This window comes from Quercus lobata, chromosome 3, assembly GCF_001633185.2.
Source record: "Quercus lobata isolate SW786 chromosome 3, ValleyOak3.0 Primary Assembly, whole genome shotgun sequence".
Lineage (NCBI taxonomy): Eukaryota > Viridiplantae > Streptophyta > Magnoliopsida > Fagales > Fagaceae > Quercus > Quercus lobata.
In genome coordinates this window covers 57,999,418-58,024,098 of record NC_044906.1, presented here as the reverse complement: position 1 = coordinate 58,024,098, position 24,681 = coordinate 57,999,418, and the positions used below count along the sequence as shown (strand labels likewise).

Here is a 24,681-nt window from a genome sequence, read left to right as displayed (position 1 = left end):
CTAATATAAAACTATGGGTCCCATCTAGTAATGATTAAAAAATAAAAAACCTACTGCTAATGCTATATGCCTATACGGAATAGGAATCACAGCAGCCTAATACTAATAGAACTCTGAAAAAAACAGTGTATATATAATACAGTATAAAGCACACCTTCCATAAGAAATAAAAAATAAAATTTTTTTTTGTATGTTTTTAAAATTAAACAAGGGAAAGAAATTAATTAGTTTTTTCATAGTTTGTAATTTTGTTAATATGGTAAAGTTAAATTTAGTAATTCATTTGGTCAAATATTTCTATACTCTACTCTCACTCTAAATTTCTCTAATTTTGGGGAATTAAAAATGAGGGGTTAGAAGTAGATAGAATCCCTCCAAGTCCTTCCCCCTCCTCCCTTAAAAAAAAATCCAAATAAGATAATTTAACTTATTTATCAAAAAAAAAAAAAAAAAAACTTACTATCGCTCCCTCTACTTTACTCTCTTCTACTCTCCCTCCTTTCAAATAAGCTATTAGAGTTTCTGTTGAGTTTTTAAAAGCATTCAAGGTGAGTTTTTAAAAACATTCAAGTCATTGAGTCACTTTTAAATATTCACAAGTATATTACATACTCTTAATATTCACATTTAAATTTTTTTAGATTAGTTTTTTACTTTTAATCTTCTCTTTTAATCTTGCCCCCCCTGGCCTAAATTCCTGGCTCCGCCACTGGCCCGTGTAACTATGGAATTATCAAAAACTTGGGGATATTTTTATGTAAATTAAAGAAAAAATTGAGATACAAACAAAAGCAACCGTTTTAGGAGGATTATCATTGGAGTGCAAAAGAATCTAAGTAACGTAAGCAGACAAAAACACTTAAAAATAAAAAAATTTCACCGGACCTTCTCGCAATTCTTCCCACTCTCCAGTAGAGTGAAAAAAACAGCTATAAATAACGGGCCAAGGCTACAATACGTAGGCTTGAAGACGCCCCTCCACAAGCTTCTTCAAACTCCTCTCTTTTCTCTAGAAACTCCTTTCTCTCTTTTTCCCAAAAAAAAAAAAAAAAAAAAAAACTGGACCCGACTTCCTATTTACCCAAACCCGAAAAAAGCATGGTACTCAACACCGCAATCAAACCCACCGCCACCACCATCAAATTCCTCTGTAGCTACGGCGGAAAAATCCTCCCCCGTTATCCCGACGGTAAACTCCGTTACCTCGGCGGCGAAACCCGTGTCCTCGCCGTTGACCGCTCCATTTCCTTTTCCGGTTAGTCCGACTCCGTTTTAATTTGAATTTTTTTTTAAAAAAAAATTCTTAAAATTTTTAAATTTTTAGCTAGAAATTGAATTCGATTTATGGTACAGAGCTATTGTTGAAGCTCGGAGAGTTGTGTGGTACACCTGTGAGCCTTCGTTGCCAGTTGCCGTCGGAGGATCTAGACGCTCTGGTATCGATCACCTCCGATGAGGACCTCGCGAATCTCATCGAGGAGTACGACAAAGCCGCGTCGCCGCCTTCGTCTCTGAAGATAAGAGCGTTTCTCTCGCCGCCGAAACCTCCCAGAAAATCAATCTCTTCTCCTCCTCTTCCTCCTCCAATCCCTAAATCCTCGACGTCTTCATCGAAATCGTCGTCGTCGTCGTCGTCGTGTTCCACTTCGTCCCCGTCTCACAGTCCCACCGGCACCAACCCGAGGTTTTCGGCGCCGGTGGCCGACGTGTGCCTCCGCCAGATCTCGCCGCCGGTCGTTCCGTTTCAGAGATCCGCGGCGAAGATCAAGCCTCACTGTGCTTACCGTGCTCATGGAAACCCTAGCAACATCTACCTCATCCACAACGGGAATCACTGGCAATAGCACCAAATCAGATGGACTAAAATCCAACAAATCCAAAAAAAAAAAACGTATGGGAAGCAAATCTCTAAAGCAAAATTACTATGGGAGTTTTTATTTTTATTAATATATATTTTTTCATATTTTATATATGTGTGATGTAATCGGACTGTAAAATCGTGGAGATGGATTGCTTTTGATCCATCGCTATTAATGAATTTCAGTCCAATTTCGTTTTGGATTTCCATAGTTAAGTCCATAAGCGGATAAGCCATTATTGTTGCAAAGCAGCTTTCTTCATTAACTTCCGTTAAGCGCCGTAGCCCACAATATAAGGTGCCGTTTTTTGCGTGTTTGTGCTACGTGCCACGTTGTCACCGTTGCTCTGAATGCACACGTATGTGTTGTTGTTCGTGCATGTGTGTATGTTTTGTGTGGCACGTACAGAGGCTTTATCCTCATCCTCTCATCCAGTCATCCGTGTTCATTACGTTTGTTCTGTTCTGTGTCATCCTTGTCATTTCTCCGTTTTATTTATTTTTTTTATTTTGATTTTTTGTATTTCTTTCATTTTCATCCTTATTCAATTATTATTATTTTTTTACAGGGTCTTAGGGGTTTTATTTATTTAAATTTTTGGATTTCTTTCATTTTTCTCCTTCAATTTTTTTTTTTTTTTTTTTTTTGGGTTTTAGGGTGCCTTAATTTTAATTTTAATTTTAATTTCTAGGGTGCTTTAATTAAGGGTTGACATTTGTGGCATTTTTGGCTTTGCAGGTTAACGAAGAGAGTGGAATGAAACAAGTGGGAGGATGATTAAGATTTGGCAGTAAAATCACGTGATTTCAACTTCTAGATGATGGTATGCATTATACTTTATCTTTATTTATTTCTTCAATTACAGTAATCTTTTACTATACATTATACAGTATTAATTAGGAAAAAATAAACTATTGTTGCCCTTAACTGAAATAAAAATATGATTGCTGATAACATGATTAAATAAATATTTGAGAATCGTTATCTTATTTTCCTGAAAAATATGAAAATTTCACTATGAAATGGTGAGATTAAAAACAGTACAAAGATGGAAGATCATGTATGAATATTAATTGTATTAGCTTATTTGTCGTTCAATTTCTCTTTGACTTTTTTTTTTTTTAACTGAAAAAATAGCAAGATTTCAAGATGATTTGGTGAGGTTTGGTATTTAAATCCTTGCTTTGAAGATTTGATTCATTTCAAATGTCATTACAATTTTCATAATGAGCGTCTTCTTAAGATTTCAAAAATTATCATATATTGTGGAGAAAATTTGAGCCATGTAAAATAATATGTCTAGACTTTACAGTATCACAAAAATTACATTAATCTTCATAGAAATATTGACTTCAAAAAGTAAGAGGTTTATCATGGGGCCTTCAAAGAAATTAAGGCACCATTTTTCTCCCAAAAAAAATAAAAAATAAAAACGGTTAAGCGATATCTATAGATTTCTGAAAACTAAAAAATCATGATATTTATTTTCCACATTGTCTTTCCTGTTTCCAAAATTTAATGCTTATTATCCTTTTCAGGATGTGTGTGCTAGATGGGCCATGACTAAACTGGTGACGATGTATGGTGTGTACATTTTGACCAGATTCCACCAACTGACGCTGCGAAGGCACTGGAGCAAAATAGTTCTTTTCACATTTAAAAAAAATATATATATATATAATTCCAATAGCGACGGAGATAAAGATGGAAGTATTGGAGTTGGCCCGGTTGGGAGATGGGACCATTTGGGAATCATCTAGGCCCTCTATATCCCAATTTATTGAACAAAGTGATTGAGCCATAAAAATTAAAATAAATTGCTAAATAAAATTATAAAGTAAGAGCACTCTAAAAATAAAAAAATAAAAAAATAAATAAATAGTCGGATCGGAATGAGACCTATTTCGTTTTGAGAGAAGGGATTTTTTGGCGGAAAGAATCAAAGATAGGCTCTCCACTCATGTAGCCTTCAGAAGGTAGATTCCCATTGTTGTTTCAACTTTGGAGAGATTATATGAGATCTTATTACCCCCAATTAATCAAAAGAGCCAAACAAGATTTAAAGTGAGTTTAATCATTGTTATCTTCTGAGACAAAGGAAAAAGTGGTTTAAGATTTATCCTGTCCCACCTTATGTAATTTCTATTAGTTCTTTGATAATATAAATTAATAATGCCACCAAAATCATGATCCTTAGGTGTCTTCTTTGATCCTTTTAAACAAAAAGAATTCATTTCTTTTCACAAAGGGTTAACCTGTGAGAGAGAGATAGAGAGAGGCAGGCTGTAATGAAATCCTGTATGGAAAGGTTGGCAATGCCATGGATCCCACGATGACTACCAATGTCTAATCGGCGTTCAAGATTATATGTAATGTGAGGTCGCTGTTATGTGAGCGGGCAAGAACTATATAGGCTAGTAATGGGTCACACAGCGTGTGAGTGCTACTGAAAGCAACTACAGGATGTTTAAGATAAGAGAGAGATTGGGACCATTGGACTAGTAGTACACATGGTTGGAACGAACGAAATGTGTATTAAAATATATATATTGGGAATATTCAGTGCAAAAGCCACAGCCTTCATTGTTTTGGAAGGATGTGGTGTGATAGCATAGCATGGTGCCGTGCCATGGTGAATCTGCTTTGCCAAATGATGTGAATGATCATGGTCCTTTCACATTAAACAAAATGACAATAATTTAATGTGGAGGAAGGTTTCTTGGTTTGGACTGACACCCCTCTCCAATTAGGAATGTAGTTCTGATAGGCATACAAAATCTATAGTACAGTTAGTCTTGTGTGCTTGTTATTCACTTGTTTTTCAGACTAATGTTCGAAATAGGGATATATTCATTAAAAAAAAGAAAATACGGATTCTTCTTCCTCTTCTTTTTGAGGTAGTTAAGGAATACAAAGAAACTAGCAGGCAGGAAGACAGAGGTCCTCTTCCCAGAGTAGGTAAGGCGTATGCACAGTTATTTGCTTCCTTGAATACAAATTTAACTTCTAGAGGTTTGACATTTCTTCCCGCGACAAAAACACATGTAATCATCTACTAAAGGGACTCAAAAAAGGATGAACTTTAATGCAAAATGTAGTGAAGGGAAGCAAGAAATAAAAGGAAAACCTTAGGTTTCACCACCAAGGTGAGAAAAATTCTATATAAAAACATAGTTATTCTAAATGCAATGTTCAAACCATTTCTGAAGCCTCTTTTTACTAGGATTTAGGGATTACATTAATGGTTCCTCAATCATAATAAAAGTCAAGTTTAATAATAATAATAATTAAAAAAAAAAAATTAAAACCTAGTACCTCAAAAGAATAAAAGAGAAATGTTACATCTGAAATATTTTTATAACAAATCATAAATGATTAGTTGTTATTGGTTCAAATTTGAACCTACCATTAAGATTATTTTTTTGCCCCAACAATAACAACTAGTAAGAACTTGCCACTTAGAATTTAGTGTGAAAATGTTGTAGACATATTATTTCTCAATTTTAAATAATTTTGGTTTTGCTTCTTGCATCATACTCTCCCAATTGGAGAAAATTCAACCTCTGAGTCTTGAAGTGTTGATTGATAAGAATTCTTGCACTTGATAATTGTAGCAACTCTTGAGTCTTGAATTGTTGATAAGAATTCTTGCGTTTGGAATGACAAAATTACTTGGTGGAATAAATCATACAACCTTATCTTCTATTATAGGAAGTACCATCATATATCAAGCTGTTCCACCTCATCAAGCATGGAGGGTTGATTAGAGTAGGCATCAAACTCAATTTTCAGATCATGTGCACCCTTTGCCTTTTCGTTCTTTTGCTGAATTTTCGCCTCATCAAAGAGTGGCCCTCCAACAAGCTAAATTAGGTCTACTACACATGGTTTAGGCTGTATTAAGTGTACATTTGTTGTTACTTGTATTCAACACAACATTTTGGTGCCTCAATATTATTGTCTCTCATGTGTGAAGCTTTACCCTCAAGATTAGGGGTGTCTAAGACCGATCGAACCAAATGGAACCAACAGACCCATTGTCAATTGACTTGGACTTTGACAGTTCCAATAGGCATGGCGGTTGGCAGCAGTTCTAGAATGTCTAGATACAATGAAGTCGTTTCGAGTGACTAGTGAGTAATTTCAAAACCCGATGGACCCGACCCATCCGATATTCCACCATTTTTCAGTGAGTTTTTCATCACAAGTCGTTGATTTTGACCAAAATTTGATAAGATTTAACTCTTTCTGCCAATATAATGAAATCTTGTCCAAATCCAACAAGATCTCAAAAAATCTAGCCAGATTTTGGCCAGATTAGGCAAAATGTACTCCCTAGTCTTTTATTACAAACTCAACTCCAACTGACACTCCCTTAACATCTGATGGGGCATGATTAGTCCGATCCAACATCCCTTTACAGTCGGCAGTGGGTTTTAATCTCCCCCACTTGAAGTGGTCAAGTTGAGTCTGGTTGGGCACAAACCCGACCCATGGACACTCCTACTTGAGATTATTGTATAATTTTTGGACGGAAGCCATTATTTTGTCTAGTCATGTATTATTACTAGCAATTTTTAGTTCTTGGATGACCTTTTGTATGGATTTCATTGTTATTGGGGTGGACTTTAGATTAGAAATTGTGCGAACACTAATGTCATCTTCTTCCAATTGTGCCGTATCGCTAGTAGTGGGTCTATCCCACTTATTCATGTTGTTTCTTTAATCTATGAAGTCACGTTAATGACGTTAATGGGATTTGGTCAAATATTTCTCTTAACAGGATTTGAGAACAAAGTTTTTCTTTCATTTGTTCCAATGTATTATGGCGGGTTTGTCCCTTCTAAGGTGAAAGTTTTCAATACCGTACCAATAATCCCTTCCATCTATCCGTTTCATGTTGACAAACCTAACCTTCTTGATATTTGATAAACCTATTTGATCAAAGAATTGGTCCATGTCACCTAACCAATCGATGAGGGACAATGGATATGGGAGGGCACATCAAACGTAAGTGCTTCTAATACCACCATCACCATGAATCAATCACTAGAATAAGCCAAAACTGTGTCTCTAAAAAGAGGATACAAAAGAGTATCGAAGAATGAGAAGCCTCACAAGATTCTGTTATGATTTAGTACTTTCTCACTTCTGTAGGCCAGTAACTCTAGTGCATATCACAAGTCCCGCACCTCAAAGCTGTAGTAGCCACTCAGTGCAGATTTTTTTCTTTTTACGGGTAAGAGAACTTTTCACTTTTTCAATTGAGAATCTGCATGCTATATTTCTGTTAGAGATTCTCCAAACAAATGTCGGTGGGATGGGTAACCATCTGTAAATGTGGCCCAGCCTATTTGGGGGTCCATATTTGTCTAGTTTTATAGATTTTAGACAGTGGTCCATGTACTTGCCCTGCGTTCCCCAGTTATTAATTTAACAAAGTTGCCTTCATGGGTCATCACAAACAAATACGTCAGATTTTAAGCAAACCAAGAGGTCGAATGCTAGCTGCTAAGGTTGCATAGTTGACAGTCTAGGCCCAAACAAACTTATCCCCATACTGTGTTTTGTGGTTGACCACCCAACAATGGTCCAAATTTCTTGTTAAATTTCAATTGGGTTAGGTTGGGTCAAGGCCTGTTTTACCAAGTTGTAAAAATAAAAATAAATACATTTTAAACTCTGTAGTTTAATTGTTTAAGGAGTGTAACAAATTAAGTCTTATAATTTCAAAAATAACAAATTAAATACTGATATTTAAAATTAATAAAAACTAAATCATCTAACTTTAAATGTAACAGATTAAACCCTTGGGTCAAAATTAAATTTAAAATTGTTTACTGGTCAAAAATATCGGTTTTGGTGTTAAACCCTCGCCTGACCTGACAATGTTTAGTGGGAGATTGGAAGAATTGTTGTTGATCGCCACTTTAATTGAAATCGACTGCCATAGTTTTTTATTTCATCTAGTTGGATTAATTGAAATCGCCTTATGCATTGTTGAGCCAATGTGTCATGGTGAATTTGCCATTACCCACTATTGCGGAACAAATTTTGGAGAAGATCTCTTTAGATTTGGCAAAAATCTCACAAAATTTTGCAAAGGTCAACAATAAGAAAGGGAAACAAATGGCTTGTGACGAGGGGAGAAGGAGGAGAGGTGGAGCTTTTCAATCAAATTGGTTGAATTGGATCTCTGTGACATAGAATCGCCACTCAATTTGCGACTATTGGATTTCCATGATACATAAACAACATTAACCATTGTGTTACTTGGATAAAACATTTTTCCAATCAGATGGCTTGGGTCGAGTAGTTTGATCAGGTGCAGTTATAGTTGGACAACTCTAATTAAACCTCCAACACAATGAGCTTAGGTTTAATTTGTTTCTTTTTGAAACTCATAGTGTAAGTTATTACTTTTGAAACTATAGGGTTTGATTTGTTACTTTTTTTAAACTTAAGGATTTAACTTGTTTCTTGTAAAACTATATGGTTGAATTTGTTACACTCGAAAATTATAAAGTTTAAATTATTGTATTCTCATTTTAAAAAAGTTGCTAATCAACAATTTCGATATTACTATTTATCACAAATTACTATTTTCCGTTCTAAAATTTCACCTAATTTATAATGTCCTCTTAAATTATCAATTTGCATTGATTATCACCTCAATTCTCAAAATTTGTATCATGAAAATTGAGTTTTTAATTACAATCGATGTGAGAATATAATAATTACACATAATTTTCGGATCCTTTAAGATTCAATCACATTATTATATTTTTTGAGATTATAAATTATAAATCACATTATAGTTTGGGGTTATTGTTTCTCCCAAAAAAAAAAAAATTTTTGGGAATATTGTAAATAGTCTAAAAGTTTAGGGCGAGAAAGTGTTATAGACTTATAGCATGTTTGGAAGTTTTAAAAAGGAGGGAGAGTAGTGTAGAGGGAGAGAGAGTAATTCAATTACTTTGTTTGGAGATTTTTTAAGAAAGAAGGGGAGGAGTTTGGAGGGGTTTCAGTCACCTTTAACCCCTCATTTTTAATTCTCCAAATTGGAGAGATTTAGATAGAAAAAGTAGAGTAGATAAATTATTATCTAGATAAATTTTTCAATTTACCATTTCTAAATTAATAATAGACCAATGTTGCAAGTTCATTTTTAAATAGGAATAAATTTGTTTATTTTAATTATTTCCTCTCTTCTCTATTATAATTTTTAAAACACTTAAATAAAGGAAAAAGCTAATTACTTTCTTCCCTTTACTAATTTTAAAAACTTCCAAATAAGATAGAGGAACGGTACCCCTCTACTCTCCACCATCTTTGAACTTCCAAACAGGCATTATGGTTAAAAACAGCAGCAACCGACTCATCGTTATAGCTCTTTGTAGTTTGTAGTGTTTTATGACTTTTATCTAACAAGAACAACCCCTGAATCCTAAAACCCTAAACCCCATACCTCTTTTTTTTTTTTTTTTTTTTTCATATTTATCCTAAGCGCTAAAAGGACTAAAACCCTAATAGAAACTGAAAGTTTTGGTTAAAGATGCAGCACGACGAGGTCATATGGCAGGTTATCAGGCACAACCATTGCAGTTTCATGTCCAAGTAAGTCTTCTTTTTCTTTCTTAAGCTTTGAAAAACCATTGCTTATTTGGCTTCCTTATAAAGTTTATCAATTTTGTTTTTTATCCATTTGTTTATGGTGGCTGGCTAGTATTGCAGTGGGTTTTGAAACTTGGTTGGGTTTTTGTATGTTTTTTTTTTTGGTAGAATTGCCACTGGAAATTTCTGTAGAAATCCCTATAATGTGACCGGGATTTGTAACCGGAGCTCGTGCCCGCTCGCTAATAGTCGCTATGCCACCATTCGTGACCATGATGGTATTTTTTCACTATTTTCTTACCCTCCTGCTTGTTCTGTCATTTGGGTCTTTTTTATTTTTTGGGTGGTGATTTTTACATATAGGCAGTTGAATCATTATAATATTGTATATTGTTTGTTTGGTTTTTTTAGGAGAAACAACCTGTTGAATTGTGTTTGTCATGAAAATTGAGAAAACAGAAATTTACACCCAATTGAATTCAATAAGATTATTTGGATTTGTTGAATTGAGCCTTATTCTTTCTTTTTGTATAAACTGAACAGTATGGAAATGTATGCTATATGTGGCCTTTTTAGTTGATCTTAGTGGATTCGGGGTTGTTTATATGTGTAGGTGGTCTGTGGACTGATTTGCTTTTCCACATTGATTAGTGTGTGTGTATTAACAAACGACTTGTGTGGCATTTTTATGTGGTGGTGTTGGTATGCTGCAGGAGTGTTCTATCTTTATATGAAATCCATAGAGAGAGCTCATATGCCAAACAAATTGTGGGAGAGAGTTAAGTTGCCCAGAAATTATGAGAAGGCACTTGAGATTGTAGACAAACATCTGGTATTGAATGTTAGATTGCTTTTGAAAATTTGGAATATGTAATGTGATTTTCAGTATCAGTTCTGGAAGAGGCTAATTTGATCTAACCTTTTTGGGTTGACAGATGTATTGGCCAAAGACTCTTGTGCACAAAACAAAGCAACGGTTGACCAAGATGACTCAAATGCGGATACGCATGAGGAAGCTTGCTTTGAAAACAAGGTTCACTTTTTCTCATGCTTGCAATTGATTTCAATTCACTACCAGAAATGTTTACTCATGTGACAATATTGTTTTGTAATGTGCCACAAGATTGTCTTGGGTACTTTACTTGGTTTCTCTGGGAAAATAATTGATGTTATAATGAACCATTACTAGTTGTGTTTTCAAGAAAAGATGTTACACACACACACACACACACACACATATATAAACCTTTAAGTTGACATGGGCCAAATTTTAAGGTTTGGAGTAATGCAGATCTTCAAATGTTTGAGTCTCACTATCATATCCTAAATAACAATTTTTTTTCCCAATGAACTTTGGCTCAAATGCATTTCCTCTCCCCGTAAGAATTTTTTGGCGATGTTTGTTGTTATCTTAAAGCTATATTTTCCATACTTCTCAACTGCAAGCATACAGTAAAGCATAGCCTTATTCAGATATGTCTACAGGTTTCAATAAATCAATTTTTTCTTTCATAAAAAATATTAGTATAATTCATTTGATAAATGAAGGTAGATGCACTATAAGATCCCTTGTATGTAATGAGAAAATGGTAATTAATCAGCAGAAAAATTAGGTTTGCTTATGGGACAAATCAATTAGATCAGCAAAGATCTAGATATTGGGTCGGTAATGCATTGTAGGTGTTCAATACTTTAATTTGCTCCGGACTGGAATTCATTGAAGTGAGGGTTGGATGTTTTAATTGAGAAAATCTTTTATTCATTGTGAGATATTTAAATGTTTGTTTGCGAATTGCTTATTTTTTATAGCTTATTTGCATAATGTGAGACAAAAAGGTAAAAGCTAGCTTATTTTCAAAAAGTTGAAAGTTAAATTATTTGAAATAAAGTTGAGTAAAAAAGTAGCGTTGGACCCACAAACAGTAGATAATTTAAGCAAAAAGCTACCTTTTAAAAGTACTTATCAAAAAAAGAAAGATATTTAGTTTAAAAGCAAAAAAAGAAAGAAGAAAATGTGAAAACTTTGTTGGTGTTATGCACAGAATTGACAACTCAGACATTGTGTGGTGATGCTGAAAGGGGTCTAGTTGTAACCTGTTTTTTCTATAATTGGTAAACTAGGTATTGATCTCATGACCTCACCCTCTAACCCATTATCACGGGAAAAGGGAGTGCCAATTGTGCTAGAGCTCATCAGCTTTAACCCTAATATGTTAAATGGCGTCCTCACACATTGGCGTGCTTTATTATGATGGAAATTGTTTCTGTTGCCTAACAGGGAGAAGATAATGACAACACCAAGGAAGGAGAAAAAAAGAGAAGCTAGAAGAGAGGAAAAGGCTGAAAGGGCAGCAGCACTGGATAAGGTTATTATACATGAGCCTTATGCTACTGGTGTACATCGACTATGTGTTGTCTCTACAGCTCTCATTAAGCCTTTATAGTTTTTCTGCAGAGCATTGAAAAAGAATTGTTAGAACGTCTTCAGAAAGGAGTTTATGGTGACATATACAACTATCCTGTTAAAGAATACAATAAAGTTCTTGATATAGAAGAGGGGCAGGCTGCTAGTGAAGATGAAGAAGAGCTGGTATGAACTTCCTGGTTTATTGTTTTAAATATGGATTATTTGTTTTTATGTTTGCTGAGGGTTCTACTTTTAGGATTATTCAATACCCTTGTATCTGTTCTTGTAACAAGCAGGAGCCTGAGATAGAATATGTTGAGGGTTATGAAGAACTCGAACTAGAAGATGATATAGAAGATTTTGGTGGTCTTGCCATCGCTCGGTCTCAGATGGACGATGGCAATGGTATAGCAGTCACTAGATTACTCTGTGTCAAGCATTTTCTTTTAAAGTTGATTATAAATTTTTGTTGATCTTATGCCTGGCTTTGCGTGCACATCTAGCTCATATATTTACTTGCATCAAGTAAGAGTATATTTGGATGAGCTTATTTTCATTATCATATCTTGTTTTAAAATTTAAAAACTAAGCTGTGAACAAGTGCAACTGTACCTAGAAAAAACTGAAGCTTAAAAAAGCTGCCCTAGCTGAAAAACAAAATAAACTACAACAAGCAGATCCCAAGTAGTTCATTTTTAGTTTACATGCATATTGAATAATGGAATTAAATTATAAGTTGTGGGGCTTTGCTTTATAAAATAATGGGACAAGACGTGACCAGATTCTCAGATGTGTTTCTTAAATGGAATAAGAAAATGAGTTTCATGATGCAGTTGAAATGGTTGGAGATGATGAAGACGTTGAGCCATTTGCTGGTAAGAGAGTGGGGAAGGAAACTGCCCCAGCTTCAAGAAAGCTTGTGAAAGATGAACCTGATGCCAAATCGAAGAAGAGAGCAAGGGTGCTTGTTGAGGTAATGGTCAATGACATTTTGGTTTGTTTACAGGTTTCTTACATTGTTAGTGATATGTATAGTACCTTCCATTCATACAAAGACTGTTCTTATGCTTCGGTTGATTCTAAATTCATAAAGAACATAGACCCCTTTTTTTTTTCTTTTTTTTTTTTTGATGTGTAAAAAACTGAAATATTTTTAGTTGATTTTGGTGGGGAAACCTGATGTAGGACATAGATGAACAAAGTTAAATCAGTTCTAGCATTACTTTGTATACAGTGAAGATATGTTATCTTACCACATTTTCTTGATGATATGTTATCTTACCACATCTTTCTATTGGGCTCCAGCCACCAATAGAAAGATGACACGTGCCTTGTTATGTGCAATGTACGTGACTCACTTGGCTGGTTAGGTTAAGTGAGTCATGTGCATTGCACACGATAATTGCAAATATCATTCTGAATTGGTAACTCTTTCCTAATGTGAACTATTATGGAGCCAAACTCTTTCCTACTGTGAACTATTAAATTCATTGTGTACTTTGGTGGTGTCCGGTGTCCCCTTATAAAAAGAAAGTAATAGATCAAAAATGGATATTATAATAAGAAAGTAATAGATCAAAAGTGGATACAGTGAAGTAAGATAATGGTATCTTACCACATTTTCTTGATGATTATGTAAACTAATAAATTCACTCGCATAATTTTTAGGCAATTCTTATTTGCAATTTTCTTCAAATTTCTTGAGAATGAATTCTCATAGATTTAACTTGTTTCTGGAGATGGGCACTTTAGATACAAATAATTTGCAGTTGCTTGCCTCCTACTTCTGTAAATTGTCAGTAGCTACATTCAATCAAGATCCTAGACAATTCAAATCTGTTCTTTTATTTGTCAGGTTGAGCATGGAGATGTTGATGAAAGAGAAAAGGCTATCGTATGCACTGAGTGCTTGTAGCATATTGCTTCACTTGTAAAGTATCCTTTTTATGGGGTCAGATGTAAGAGAAGGTATCTTATGCATTGGATGCATGCATCCTCCCTCTCATAGTGTGTGAACCACACTGATGAAATTTTTGTGGGTGTAGAGTATGTTTCAAATCTCAGTGGGCAAAGAAAGAAAGTCACTAAAGGAGACGAAATTTTGATAGATATCTCATGATTGTAGTTGACATATTTTCTTAATCATAGTAGTTTCCCTTGATTTTATATAGTTTTCTTATAGCTTTTGGTTCTCTTCCTCTTTGTGGGAGAAGGGGCTGTACAAGAGTAGCATTCTTGAGTCTTTTCTAGTCTTGGAGTTTTCGTTTATGTTACCTCTTCTCAGAAATGAATGAATCTTGTACCTGAGTTATTTGCTTTTGAATGAGGCCATTGAAAATGGATTATTTATTAGTCACACTGTTTACTTCAACTTTTGTATCATTACTGAAATTGAACCTTTCTTTGTTCTTGCTTTAGTTTATTCCCTTAACCCGTCCCAATAATAGCCACATGTACTGAATTGGACGTATTTATTAGTCACACTTGTTTACTTCAACTTTTGTATCATTACTGAAATTGAACCTTTCTTTGTTCTTGCTTTAGTTTATTCCCTTAACCTGTCCCAATAATAGCCACATGTACTGAATTGGACGTATAATACGAGCTTTTCTAGTGGATGGTTGTGGCAAGCTCTAGAGAGTAGAGAGTAGGTAGCAACGTCGCCATACTACAGGAGGCCGTAAGCAGTGGCCCGAGATTGTTCGAATATATTTTTTAATCCCTGTTGGATCAAGGTCTCTTTCCCATTGACTTATTTTAATGGCTTTTTGGCCCCAGAAGATTCTTGAAGATAATGGGAAATCAGACCAGATCAGTGGGTCATATATCAATTTCCACGTAGACATAGATGATTAAGATGTGATTTTAAAGTTGATAAGATTTGCTTTAAAAAAATAAAAAAATTTTAAGTTATATATTGATTTAATTCATTGACATGATATCTAACCATTCATTGGGTGTATCACATGTATAAGCTGTTAGAAAAGATGTTTTGAATTTAAAATGGAAGCTTGTGAAAAATCCTATGAGAAGTTGTGGTTGCAAAACAGAGTTTTAGATTTTATTTTAGTTACTTTATATAAAAAAAAACGTATACGTGAGTCGTGACATGTTGCGATTAATGAATCATAAAATCAAATACTAGGAGTAGGACAAATGATTTTTTATTCCATAATTTGAATATAGTGTTATATTTTGATATTGTGTTTTTGCTTTGTTGAAGTTTATTTAATTTTTAGTGTTCCACTTTATGGTTTATTAGCGAGATGTCACGTGTGAGAATATTTTTTTTCCCTTTTTAAATTTTGGTTACCTTATAAGGGAAAAAAGAGTAAGTGTAATATGTTTAGATTAATAAAATATAAAGTGTAATACAAGAAGTGAGACATAGAATTTGCATTTGTGGAGCATGAAATAGAAGATTAAGAGTTGGGAAAAACAGAATTTTATTCCTTAATCGAACTAGTTAGTTTGGCAAGTTTGGCAAGCTAAAACCCCCCCCCCCCCCCCCAAAAAAAAAAAAAAAAAAAAATCTTAATTGGATTTTTAGAGCTTATTTTGGTGAGGCTCCTCATGCGAAAAATTTCCCCCTCATTTCCTACAATACTTTTCAAATAAGCAATCAACATAAGTTTTGGAGAGTATCTTATCAAAACCAAATGGTTAGGCAATAAGATATATATCCCAATAAAACAGAAATATTAAAAGAGATGAGTACTCAATTAAAATTGATCATTAGTCAACAATATATATTTGGGATTTTTTTTTTTCTTGAACGAAAAAAGAGTGTTTCTGGTGTGGGTTTATTGACCCATGCCATGCGATGATAATGAATAATACCACATGTACCACATGAGTCTTGCTGGGTTATTACTTGAACCGCTCCTCTTTAGGTACTGGATAAGGACTTCTACCATCAAACCACACCTCGGGTCGAAATATATATTTGAGATTGTTCTTGCAGGGACTCTTCCCATGTATCATGAGGGTCAAGATAATGTTTTTTGAACTTTACATGAATGAAATCTGTTCGGTCAAATTGGCTTTTCTTTATTTATCCACTTATAATACTCCAAATCATGACCAAATGGCCATAAAATCGTAAGTATATAGTTAATAGACTCAGTTTGGAAACATTATAAATTACTAGCATCTTGAGCTTCAAAGACTCGATTTTGGGCCTCAAAATCGAGTCTTTAAGGCTCGGTTTGTATGTTTGGGTCAGATCTGATGTGGCTTATTTGCCACTTGGCATTCACATGAAAATCGAGTCTCTAACACTCAATTTACAAACCAAAAAAATTTAAAAAAATTTGAAGTCTCAGAGTGAGAGAAAGAGCGACCCAAAAGCTCTCAAGCTCAAATACTCATCTTCAACCCAAACCCCAAATCTCAAAAACCCAGTCAAGCTCAGTAGCCCATTTTCCGTCGATGAAGTAGGGGCCCGCACGGCCTGGGGCTCTCGCGCGGCCCCTGGGTTGTGCCGCTTGGGGCTCTCATGCGGCCCCTGGGTCGCGCCGCCTGGGGCTCGCGTGCAACCCCTGGGTCGAGCCGCCTAGGGCTCGCGCCGCCCCTGGGTCACGCATCTGGTGGTTGCGGCCTGGACATCTGGTGGGTTTCTTTTCTTCTTTGGCTTCTTTCTTTTTTCTTTTTTTTTTTGGCTCCTGGCTTTGATGTTTGTGTTGTTGTTCTGATTTCTTTGTTGGTGTTGGTATTTTATATTGTTAGAAATTGAGTCTGTAAGACTCGATTTCTAGGTGCACGCCATGTGGAAAATGTGCCAACTCAGACACGATCAAAACATGAAAATCGACCCTCAAAGAGTCAATTTATAGACCCTAAATCGAGTCTCTTACACTCGATATGCTAGTAAATAATATAGTTTGCAAACATTGCCTCTTAACTAGATAGTTGAAAATTTATTGTTAGTTACCTATTTTGGCCCCAAATCATAGTGCCAACTTCTAATCTTGCATTTGCGTTTTTTTCACTCCAATCAAACTGAAACAGCATCCAATACACAGTTTTTCTCAGCCCACAATATCAAAGTCTAGTATGTTCTTCTACGTTCTCTACCAACCAACTATATTTCTCTCCTCAAACGCTCCTCGTCTCTCATTCTCATGCTCATCACCATCTTCTCTATCTGTAGTCCACTCTTCTTAGACTTTCTCATTGCTTTATGGATCAAAACCCCAAAGACTTGCCAATTCTCTCCTATGTCCTATCCCAACTCAACCCCAATTCCCATCCACGACTCCCTCCACAACTTCAACAAACCCTGCTGACCCAGTTGCCTTATCTCAACCACCCTAAAGTCCTAGCCTCACTAGCCCAAGCCATCCCAGATATCACCCAGATCACCAAGTCGGTGAGGCTGGAAGAGATGCATGAGGAATATGAGAAACAGCTGAGAGAAGCAGAGGACAGGTTGGTCGAGGTTTATGGATCAGTTGTGTCAGAGTTGGAGAAGGGGTTTAAGGAAGAGGAAGTGTGTGATGAGGTAGTTGGGATATTGAAGGAGGCAGCAGGTGGGGTTGTTGTGGAGAGGGTTGAGCTTTGTGGGCGTCAGCTGAGGTTTCTTCCTGAGGCATTTGGGATGCTTCATGGGTTGCTCGTGCTCAATTTGTCCCGTAATCAGCTAGAGGTTAGTGCTTTTTTTTGTTGTTGATAAATTTGAAAGGCTGCAAAGAAAAAAGTAGGAAATTAAACTATCTCAGATTCAAGAATGAACCAAAAAAAAAATTCCAATTCAGGGACCCTACTTTGTGATCAATTAAGCTATTAAAGTGAGTTTTTGTATCAAATGTCGCATATGATTAATATTATATATTTTTTACTCAACTCCGTTTCTAGGAGTGAACAAGTAGGTGGAAAGTAAAGGACTTATTTCAAAAATAAAAATAAGAAGAAAAAAAAGAAAAAGGAAAAAAGAAAAGAAGGGAGGGTGAAGAACTACCTTATTTGTGCATGCTTCCTGGATAGGAAATTATTCTGGCTTCTTTCTTTAGGTATATTGTTCTGATTAGATTTATGAAAAATAAAAAAAAGTTCTGACTTCTGATTATATTAGTTGTCTACTCCAAACTTGGTCTCTGACTCTGCCGTACAGAACTTAAAGATGTTGGTCATTTGCTATTCTCTAATTGCAACATGAGAGCTAATCATAATATGAAACCCTGATGAACCATCATGACATAGAGTACATGCGAGATTTTGAGTGGTGAAGAACCTACCTATGATCGTTTGTTCAAAAGTGTAACCGGAATTATAGAATTTCTATATGCAGTTCCTGATATTTTCTTTATTCGTTTGGGGAAACAGGTCCTTCCTGATTCGATAGCAGGGCTTCAGAAACTGGAGGAGCTTGATATTTCTTCCAATCTTTTAGTATCCCTGCCAGGTTCTATTGGACTGTTGCTTAACCTGAGGGTCCTCAATGTCTCAGGAAATAAACTTAGTTCCCTTCCTGACTCGATTGCTCGCTGCAGGTAAAGACATCATTTACTAGTGTTTCACTTTCTATTGTTCCCTAGAAAATTTGCATTTTCCTATTCTTTTCTTAGCATCTTCACTAGGTCCTTTATTCATTAACTGTTTCCTACTTCCTTTTAGTTCACTGGTGGAGTTAGATGCAAGCTTTAACAATTTGATGTGTTTGCCATCAAATATTGGGTACGGACTAGTTAATCTTGAAAGGCTCTCAATCCACCTGAATAGAATCCGTTGTCTTCCTGCATCAATTTGTGAAATGAGGTCTTTAAGATATGTAGATGTTCATTTCAATGAGCTACGTGGCCTACCTCATGCTATTGGGAGATTAACAAATCTTGAGGTTCTGAACCTTAGCAGTAATTTCAGTGATTTGACACAGCTTCCTGAAACAATTGGTGATCTTATGAACCTAAGGGAGCTTGACTTAAGCAACAACCAAATCCGAGCTCTTCCTGACACATTTGGTCAGCTCAAAAATCTAACTAAGCTTAATTTGGACCAAAATCCGCTCATAATACCTCCCATAGATATTGTGAATAAAGGGGTTGAAGCTGTCAAGGAGTACATGGCAAAGAGGTGGCTTGATATCAAAGCAGAGGAGCAACAGAGGAGCATGATTGAAGAAAACAAGCAGCAAGCTCAGACTGGTTGGCTAGCATGGGGAACTTCCTTGTTGAATAACTTAGTTTCTGGGGTTTCACAAAGTGTTGCAGGATATGTGGGAACTGGAAAAGCTTCGAGAGACCCTTGGTTGGATCAACAATTATGATTTGATCATCTTCTTGACCTGGGATTTATAGAATATTCTGTGTGTGTATATATATTTTGTAGTTGAATGGGGTTATTGGTCCATTCGAGATGATATAATGGTGTTATATATGTACATAAAAGTAATATGGTGTATAGTGTGCAGTTTTCCATTCTGAAACAGTTAGATACACCCGCTTACTACTGGTCACTCAAATTAACTGGTTTATTTGTTTGTATTTTTTCATTGGTTATGCCCAGTTGTAAGTGTAACATTACATCCACGAGACAAAAGATTAAGTGGCTATATTTTCTCATTTTACTTTTTCTTTAAAGTACATTACAATAATATCAATGTTTAGAGAGAAAATTACACTTTACCGTCTTAAAGTATGACACATTTTACACTTAACTGCATCTGAGAGACTTTCTAGGAGTGTGCAACCCACCACCATATTAATAAAGACCACAAACAAGGGAAATGTTGTGATCACTTTTCTTGTGTGAATCTTTATTTCATACTCAAAATTTGTTTTCATAAATAAATGAGAATGCACATTTTACTCCCCTAAACTATGACTCATTTTACACTTTTCCCCCTAAACTATGGCAATGCACACTTAATTCCTTAAACTATAACCCATGGAATGCAATGTAAAGTGTAACACAATTAATAGTTTAGGGAGGGTAAATGTGCATTTTCATAGTTTAGGGGGGCAAGTGTTACATATGAATAGTTTATGTGGGTAAAAATGCATTCTCAAAGTTTAGGGGTGTAAGTGTAAAATGATGTATATTTTAGGAGGGAAAAAGTGTAATTTCCCCATATTTATAATAGGGATTACACACAAAAGCCGATGATTATTTGAATTTGAATTCTAGTTTGAGTGCTTCAATCCCTTCATTCCTATGATTTTATCTAGCAATCAAAATTTTGATTTGATCTTCAATGGCATGGAAAGTGAATTATTCTTCCCAACACATTGATCTTCTAGTCCTTACCAATTATTGTGTCATAGTCGTTAGTATTGTAGAATACATGTTATGTATCAAATTGAGTGAAAAAATATCTTATCATAAGTATGTATTGATGATACCCATAAACTGTATGATACATATATGCATATTTTTTGAATATATGCATATTGTTTGAATTGTATTATATTATTGTATGTATTAACAATACATAGCCATGTGGGTTTAGATTGATTGATTTTTTTTTCATGTGCTTTGAGTTAAGTCCAACAAGTTTTTGGTCATTTTTTAAATAGTTTTTTTTAATTACTTGGTTGAACCCAATAAAATAACATGTCCAACCATGATTTCTTCTCTCTCATACAAAATTTGGACCACACACTTGACTCACTTTTTTGGCCTTCACATTTACCAATTTCTTTTTTATATTATGAATAAAGTATTAAATAACCATATAACTATATTTTAATTTTGTTATAAATGTTATAAATCAAAGAAACTTGAATGTCAAGAAGAAATATATATATATATATATATATATATATAATGGTTATCGAAATAGAAGAATAAGAAGAGATAATAAATTTTGGAGATAATGAGGAAGAAGATATCAATGAAGAAATGGTTTTGCAAGATGATGAAAATAATGATAAAACTAACTTATGCTAGGGAGATGAAGTTTTTTTTTTTTTTGAGAAAGACTAGGGAGATGAAGTTGATTAGGCTAGATGATTAATAAGATGAGAAAAATATTATTATTTTGGCTTATATATCATGTATTATCACTTTTGAGTTTGAAATTTTTTTGTTGTTGAGAAGAAGACATTTATTTTAGGCGTAAATGCTCTTTTTGTCCCTACATTTTGGGGTCATTTCTATTTTGGTCCCTACATTTTTATTTTACCATTTTTAGTTCTTAATCCAATTAACGCTTGTTATTTTAGTCCTTTCTGTCACTCAACTAACAGAAAAAGCTGACGTGGCAAACAGAGTGTACTGTTGACATAGTAAATGCTGATGTGGCGAATAAAATAATAATTAAAAAATTATTTATTATTTAATAAATGCCAAGTCAGCATAAAATAGTAATAAAATAATAATAAATGCCACCTCAGATCCATTTTAATTGATCAATTTAAAAAAAATAAAAAATAGAATTAAAAATAAAAAACACATGAATTTAGATCTAACATCCTCTTCATCAAGAACACAGAAGAGCACAACCTTGAAAAAATCATACAAACCCAGAATATCAAACACAAAGAACACAAGAAAATCAAACTCAGAAAAATCATAAATGAATATTGCACAAAACAAAATCAATCCACATATATACATAAACCAAATTAATAAATAAATAAATAAATAAAACTTGAATTCAGATATGGTAATTCGTTGGTTTCTCCATCTTCATCTCTCTCTCTCTCTCAAACACAAAAAAGAAACAAAACAAATCTAAAGTTGGGCTTTGAATCTAACAGCAAACCATGAATACAACAATTACAACCAAATCTGAACAAGGTGGAAACCCAAATTAGCAAAATCATAACCCACAATTACATGGACAAAATTTCAGAACCCAAACCCAAATTTTTTTCTGAAATTTGGGTTCTGAATTTTTTTTTTCTTCTCTTGGAACCAGATTTAGGGAAATTGGATTAGGATTTTAGGGTTTCTTCGTTGATTTTCGATTCCGCCATTGAGGGCAAAGAAATCAAATCCATCACAGTACAACACAGCTACAAATCTGAATGGGGAAGAACGAGTTCCTAACCCCAAAAGCGATCGCGAATCGGATCAAAGCAAAAGGGCTCCAAAAGCTCTGATGGTACTACTCGATGTGCCAGAAGCAATGTCGCGACGAGAACGGTTTCAAGAACTCCTTATCAGAGTCGTACCGAGGGCTATTCATACCGCCCCGGTCGGACAAGAGCGTGGTGGAGAGCCAGGTGATGTAGAAACAGGAATTCGTGGAGCAGAGGAGGGTGGCATCTATAAATAGACTTATTCAGACTCAATCCAAGTTATTGCAATATGCAATATACACGCAAAAATATAGAGAGGTTCTTGGCAAAGAAGGGTGTTCTTTTTGGTGGAGTTTTGGGTTTGAACACTTTGTGCAGAGGTTGTTCTAGCCATACGACACTTTAGTGGCTATGATTATAGACATTAATATGGTGCAATATGTTGAAGGGTGGTGGGTAGATTCTAGTGCTAATAGGCACGTCTGCTATGACAAACATTGGTTCAAGTTGTACACTCTTTTTGAAGAAGAAAAAACTGTTATGCTTGGTGACTCTAGCAAAACCAAGGCTCTTGGGAGTGGTGAGGTTGAATTGAAATTCACTTTTGGACGTGTGCTAACAGTGAAAGATGTACTTTACACTCCATCCATGAGGAAGAATTTGATTTCAAGTTTTTTGCTTAACAAGGTTGGCTTCAAGCAAACAATGGAATATGATAATTATGTAATCACTAAAAAGGGATTATTTGTGGGCAAGGGTTATGCTTGTGATGGAATGTCTAAATTGAATGTTGAGAATAATAAAGCATCTACTAGTTTAGTTTATATGCTTTCTTCTATTAATTTTTGGCATGCTCGTTTGTGTCATATAAATAGTAGATATGTGGGAATTATGAGTAGTTTAGGATTAATTCCAAGATTGTCAAAAGATTTTGAAAACTGTGAAACTTGTAGTCAAGCTAAGATTACAAAATAGTCTCATAAAAGTGTTGTAAGAAATACCAAATTACTTGAGTTAATTCACTCCGATTTATGTGAATTTGAGGGAATTTTAACTCATGGAGGAAATAAATATATTATCATTTTTATTGATGATTTCTCAAAGTATACAACTATTTATTTGTTGAAAAATAAGAGATGCTTTTGAAAAATTTCAAGATTTTTTAGAAGAAGTTGAAAATCAGTTCGGTAGAAAAATAAAAAGAATAAGAAGTGATAGAGGCCGTGAGTATGAATCAAGTGCATTCAACTCATTTGTTCAGTCTTTGGGAATTATCCATGAAACTACTACACCATATTCACTTGCTTCGAAGGGTGTGGTTGAAACAAAAAATAGGACTTTAAATTGAGTTCAAAAATGCCATGTTAATTGAATCTAGTGCACCTTTACATTTTTGGGGTGAAACTATTTTAACTGCATGTCATGTTTTGAATAGGGTGCCACATAAAAAGTCATACATCACACATTTTGAAATGTGGAAAGGACATAAGCCAAATTTGGGATATTTGAGAGTATGCGGTTGTCTTGCTTATATAAGGCTTATTGACCCTAAAATACCTAAATTAGGTATAAGAGCTACTACTTGTGCTTTTTCTTGGTTATGCAATTAATAATGTAACTTATAGATTTTTTGATCTTGAAAACAAAATAATTTTTGAATCTGGTGATGCAATTTTTTATGAACAAAAATTTCCTTTTAAATTGAAAAATAGTGGAGGTGAAGAAAATATTTTATCACAACCTAGTTCTTGTACTTCACATTTACAAAATCAAGAAAATTTTGAAATGGAACCTAGATGGAGTAAAAGAGCTAGAGTTGAAAAGGATTTTGGTCTTGATTATTATGTTTTTAACATTGAGGAAAATCCCCAAAATTTAAAAGAGGCTTTAACATCACCTGTTGTTATATTTTGGAAAGAGGCTGTAAATGATAAGATGGAATCTCTAATTTCTAATAGAACATGGAAATTAGTAGATTTTCCACCGGGTTGTAAGACCATAGGTTGTAAATGGGTCCTTAGAAAAAAGTTGAAAACGGATGGATCAATAGATAAGTTTAAAGCTAGACTTGTTGCAAAAGGTTTTAAATAAATAGTTGATCTTGATTTCTTTGATACATTTTCTCCGGTAACAAGAATTATATCTATTAGACTGTTAATTGCTATTGCTGCAATTTTTGATTTGAAAATTCATCAAATGGATGTAAAAACTTCTTTTCTAAATGGGGACCTAGAGGAAGAGATTTATATGGATCAACCTGAAGGCTTTGTAGAGCCTAGACAAGAAAGTAAGGTATGTAAGCTAACTAAATCCCTATATAGCTTAAAACAAGCACCAAAACAGTGGCATGAAAAGTTTGATTCCTGCATGATTGAGAATGGTTGTAAATCAAATGAATGTGCTAAATGTATTTATTCTAAATCATGGAAAAATTTACATGTTATTATTAGCCTCTATGTGGATGATATGTTGATTTTTGGCTCAAATATGCATGTTATAAATGAGACAAAAAATATGCTTAAAAGCTATTTTGATATGAAAGATCTTGGTGTGGTCAATTTTATTTTGGGCATGAAAATTACAAAAACATGTGATGGAATATTTCTTGATCAATCACATTATGTTGAGAAAATATAATTTTCTTGATCACAAAAGTGTAGCTACTCCTTTTGATTCCTGTGAATAATGATGATGAGATTTTTAATCAGAAGGATTATGCTAGCATCATTGGTAGTTTGCGTTATGCTATTGATTGTGCAAGACCTGACATTGTATATGCAGTAGGAGTGCTTAGCAGATTTACTAGCAAGCCTAGTAAAAATCATTGGCTAGCTATTGA

The 24,681-nt window shown here is 34.5% G+C and overlaps 3 protein-coding genes across 6 annotated transcripts; all 3 read left to right on the top strand.

Annotated features, from left to right (window-relative positions):
* The first annotated feature begins 955 nt into the window (after positions 1-955).
* On the top strand, positions 956-4,471 carry LOC115982461 (pectinesterase inhibitor 10). Of its 2 annotated transcripts, XR_004089626.1 has the most exons (4): positions 956-1,255; positions 1,354-1,891; positions 2,598-2,682; positions 3,398-4,471. XR_004089626.1 is itself a non-coding variant. In XM_031105069.1 (2 exons), the coding sequence occupies exons 1-2, from the start codon at positions 1,099-1,101 to the stop codon at positions 1,842-1,844; spliced, it is 648 nt and encodes a 215-aa protein (XP_030960929.1). In that variant the 5' UTR covers positions 956-1,098; the 3' UTR covers positions 1,845-2,069. The 2 variants fall into 2 exon arrangements, 1 of the variants encoding a protein (XP_030960929.1); XM_031105069.1 differs by lacking the exons at positions 2,598-2,682; positions 3,398-4,471 and having other exon boundaries at positions 1,354-2,069.
* Positions 4,472-9,143: 4,672 nt separating this feature from the next.
* On the top strand, positions 9,144-14,772 carry LOC115979406 (protein MAK16 homolog). 3 transcript variants are annotated; one of them, XM_031101435.1, is made up of 10 exons: positions 9,144-9,476; positions 9,642-9,751; positions 10,187-10,305; positions 10,409-10,506; positions 11,752-11,839; positions 11,929-12,063; positions 12,177-12,285; positions 12,714-12,853; positions 13,736-13,815; positions 14,454-14,772. In XM_031101435.1, the coding sequence occupies exons 1-9, from the start codon at positions 9,415-9,417 to the stop codon at positions 13,793-13,795; spliced, it is 921 nt and encodes a 306-aa protein (XP_030957295.1). In that variant the 5' UTR covers positions 9,144-9,414; the 3' UTR covers positions 13,796-13,815; positions 14,454-14,772. The 3 variants fall into 3 exon arrangements, with proteins under 3 accessions (XP_030957295.1, XP_030957296.1, XP_030957293.1); XM_031101436.1 differs by lacking the exon at positions 14,454-14,772 and adding an exon at positions 14,328-14,348; XM_031101433.1 differs by lacking the exon at positions 14,454-14,772 and having other exon boundaries at positions 13,736-14,232.
* A 2,069-nt stretch (positions 14,773-16,841) lies between these two features.
* On the top strand, positions 16,842-19,439 carry LOC115979458 (plant intracellular Ras-group-related LRR protein 3-like). The gene is made up of 3 exons (XM_031101508.1): positions 16,842-17,527; positions 18,205-18,371; positions 18,496-19,439. Exons 1-3 carry the CDS (start codon positions 17,063-17,065, stop codon positions 19,142-19,144), a joined length of 1,281 nt encoding a protein of 426 aa, XP_030957368.1. The 5' UTR covers positions 16,842-17,062; the 3' UTR covers positions 19,145-19,439.
* The last annotated feature ends 5,242 nt before the right edge of the window (positions 19,440-24,681 follow it).

Bases quoted from the DNA above. Each gene is read 5' to 3' on its own strand.
- LOC115982461 (XM_031105069.1), top strand. From the start codon at position 1,099: ATGGTACTCAACACCGCAATCAAACCCACCGCCACCACCATCAAATTC. The intron at 1,256-1,353 runs GTTAGTCCGACT...TTTATGGTACAG, and splicing joins CCGCTCCATTTCCTTTTCCG to AGCTATTGTTGAAGCTCGGA.
- LOC115979406 (XM_031101435.1), top strand. From the start codon at position 9,415: ATGCAGCACGACGAGGTCATATGGCAGGTTATCAGGCACAACCATTGC. The intron at 9,752-10,186 runs GTATTTTTTCAC...GGTATGCTGCAG, and splicing joins CACCATTCGTGACCATGATG to GAGTGTTCTATCTTTATATG. The intron at 10,306-10,408 runs GTATTGAATGTT...TTGGGTTGACAG, and splicing joins AGATTGTAGACAAACATCTG to ATGTATTGGCCAAAGACTCT.
- LOC115979458 (XM_031101508.1), top strand. From the start codon at position 17,063: ATGGATCAAAACCCCAAAGACTTGCCAATTCTCTCCTATGTCCTATCC. The intron at 17,528-18,204 runs GTTAGTGCTTTT...TTGGGGAAACAG, and splicing joins TGTCCCGTAATCAGCTAGAG to GTCCTTCCTGATTCGATAGC. The intron at 18,372-18,495 runs GTAAAGACATCA...ACTTCCTTTTAG, and splicing joins GACTCGATTGCTCGCTGCAG to TTCACTGGTGGAGTTAGATG.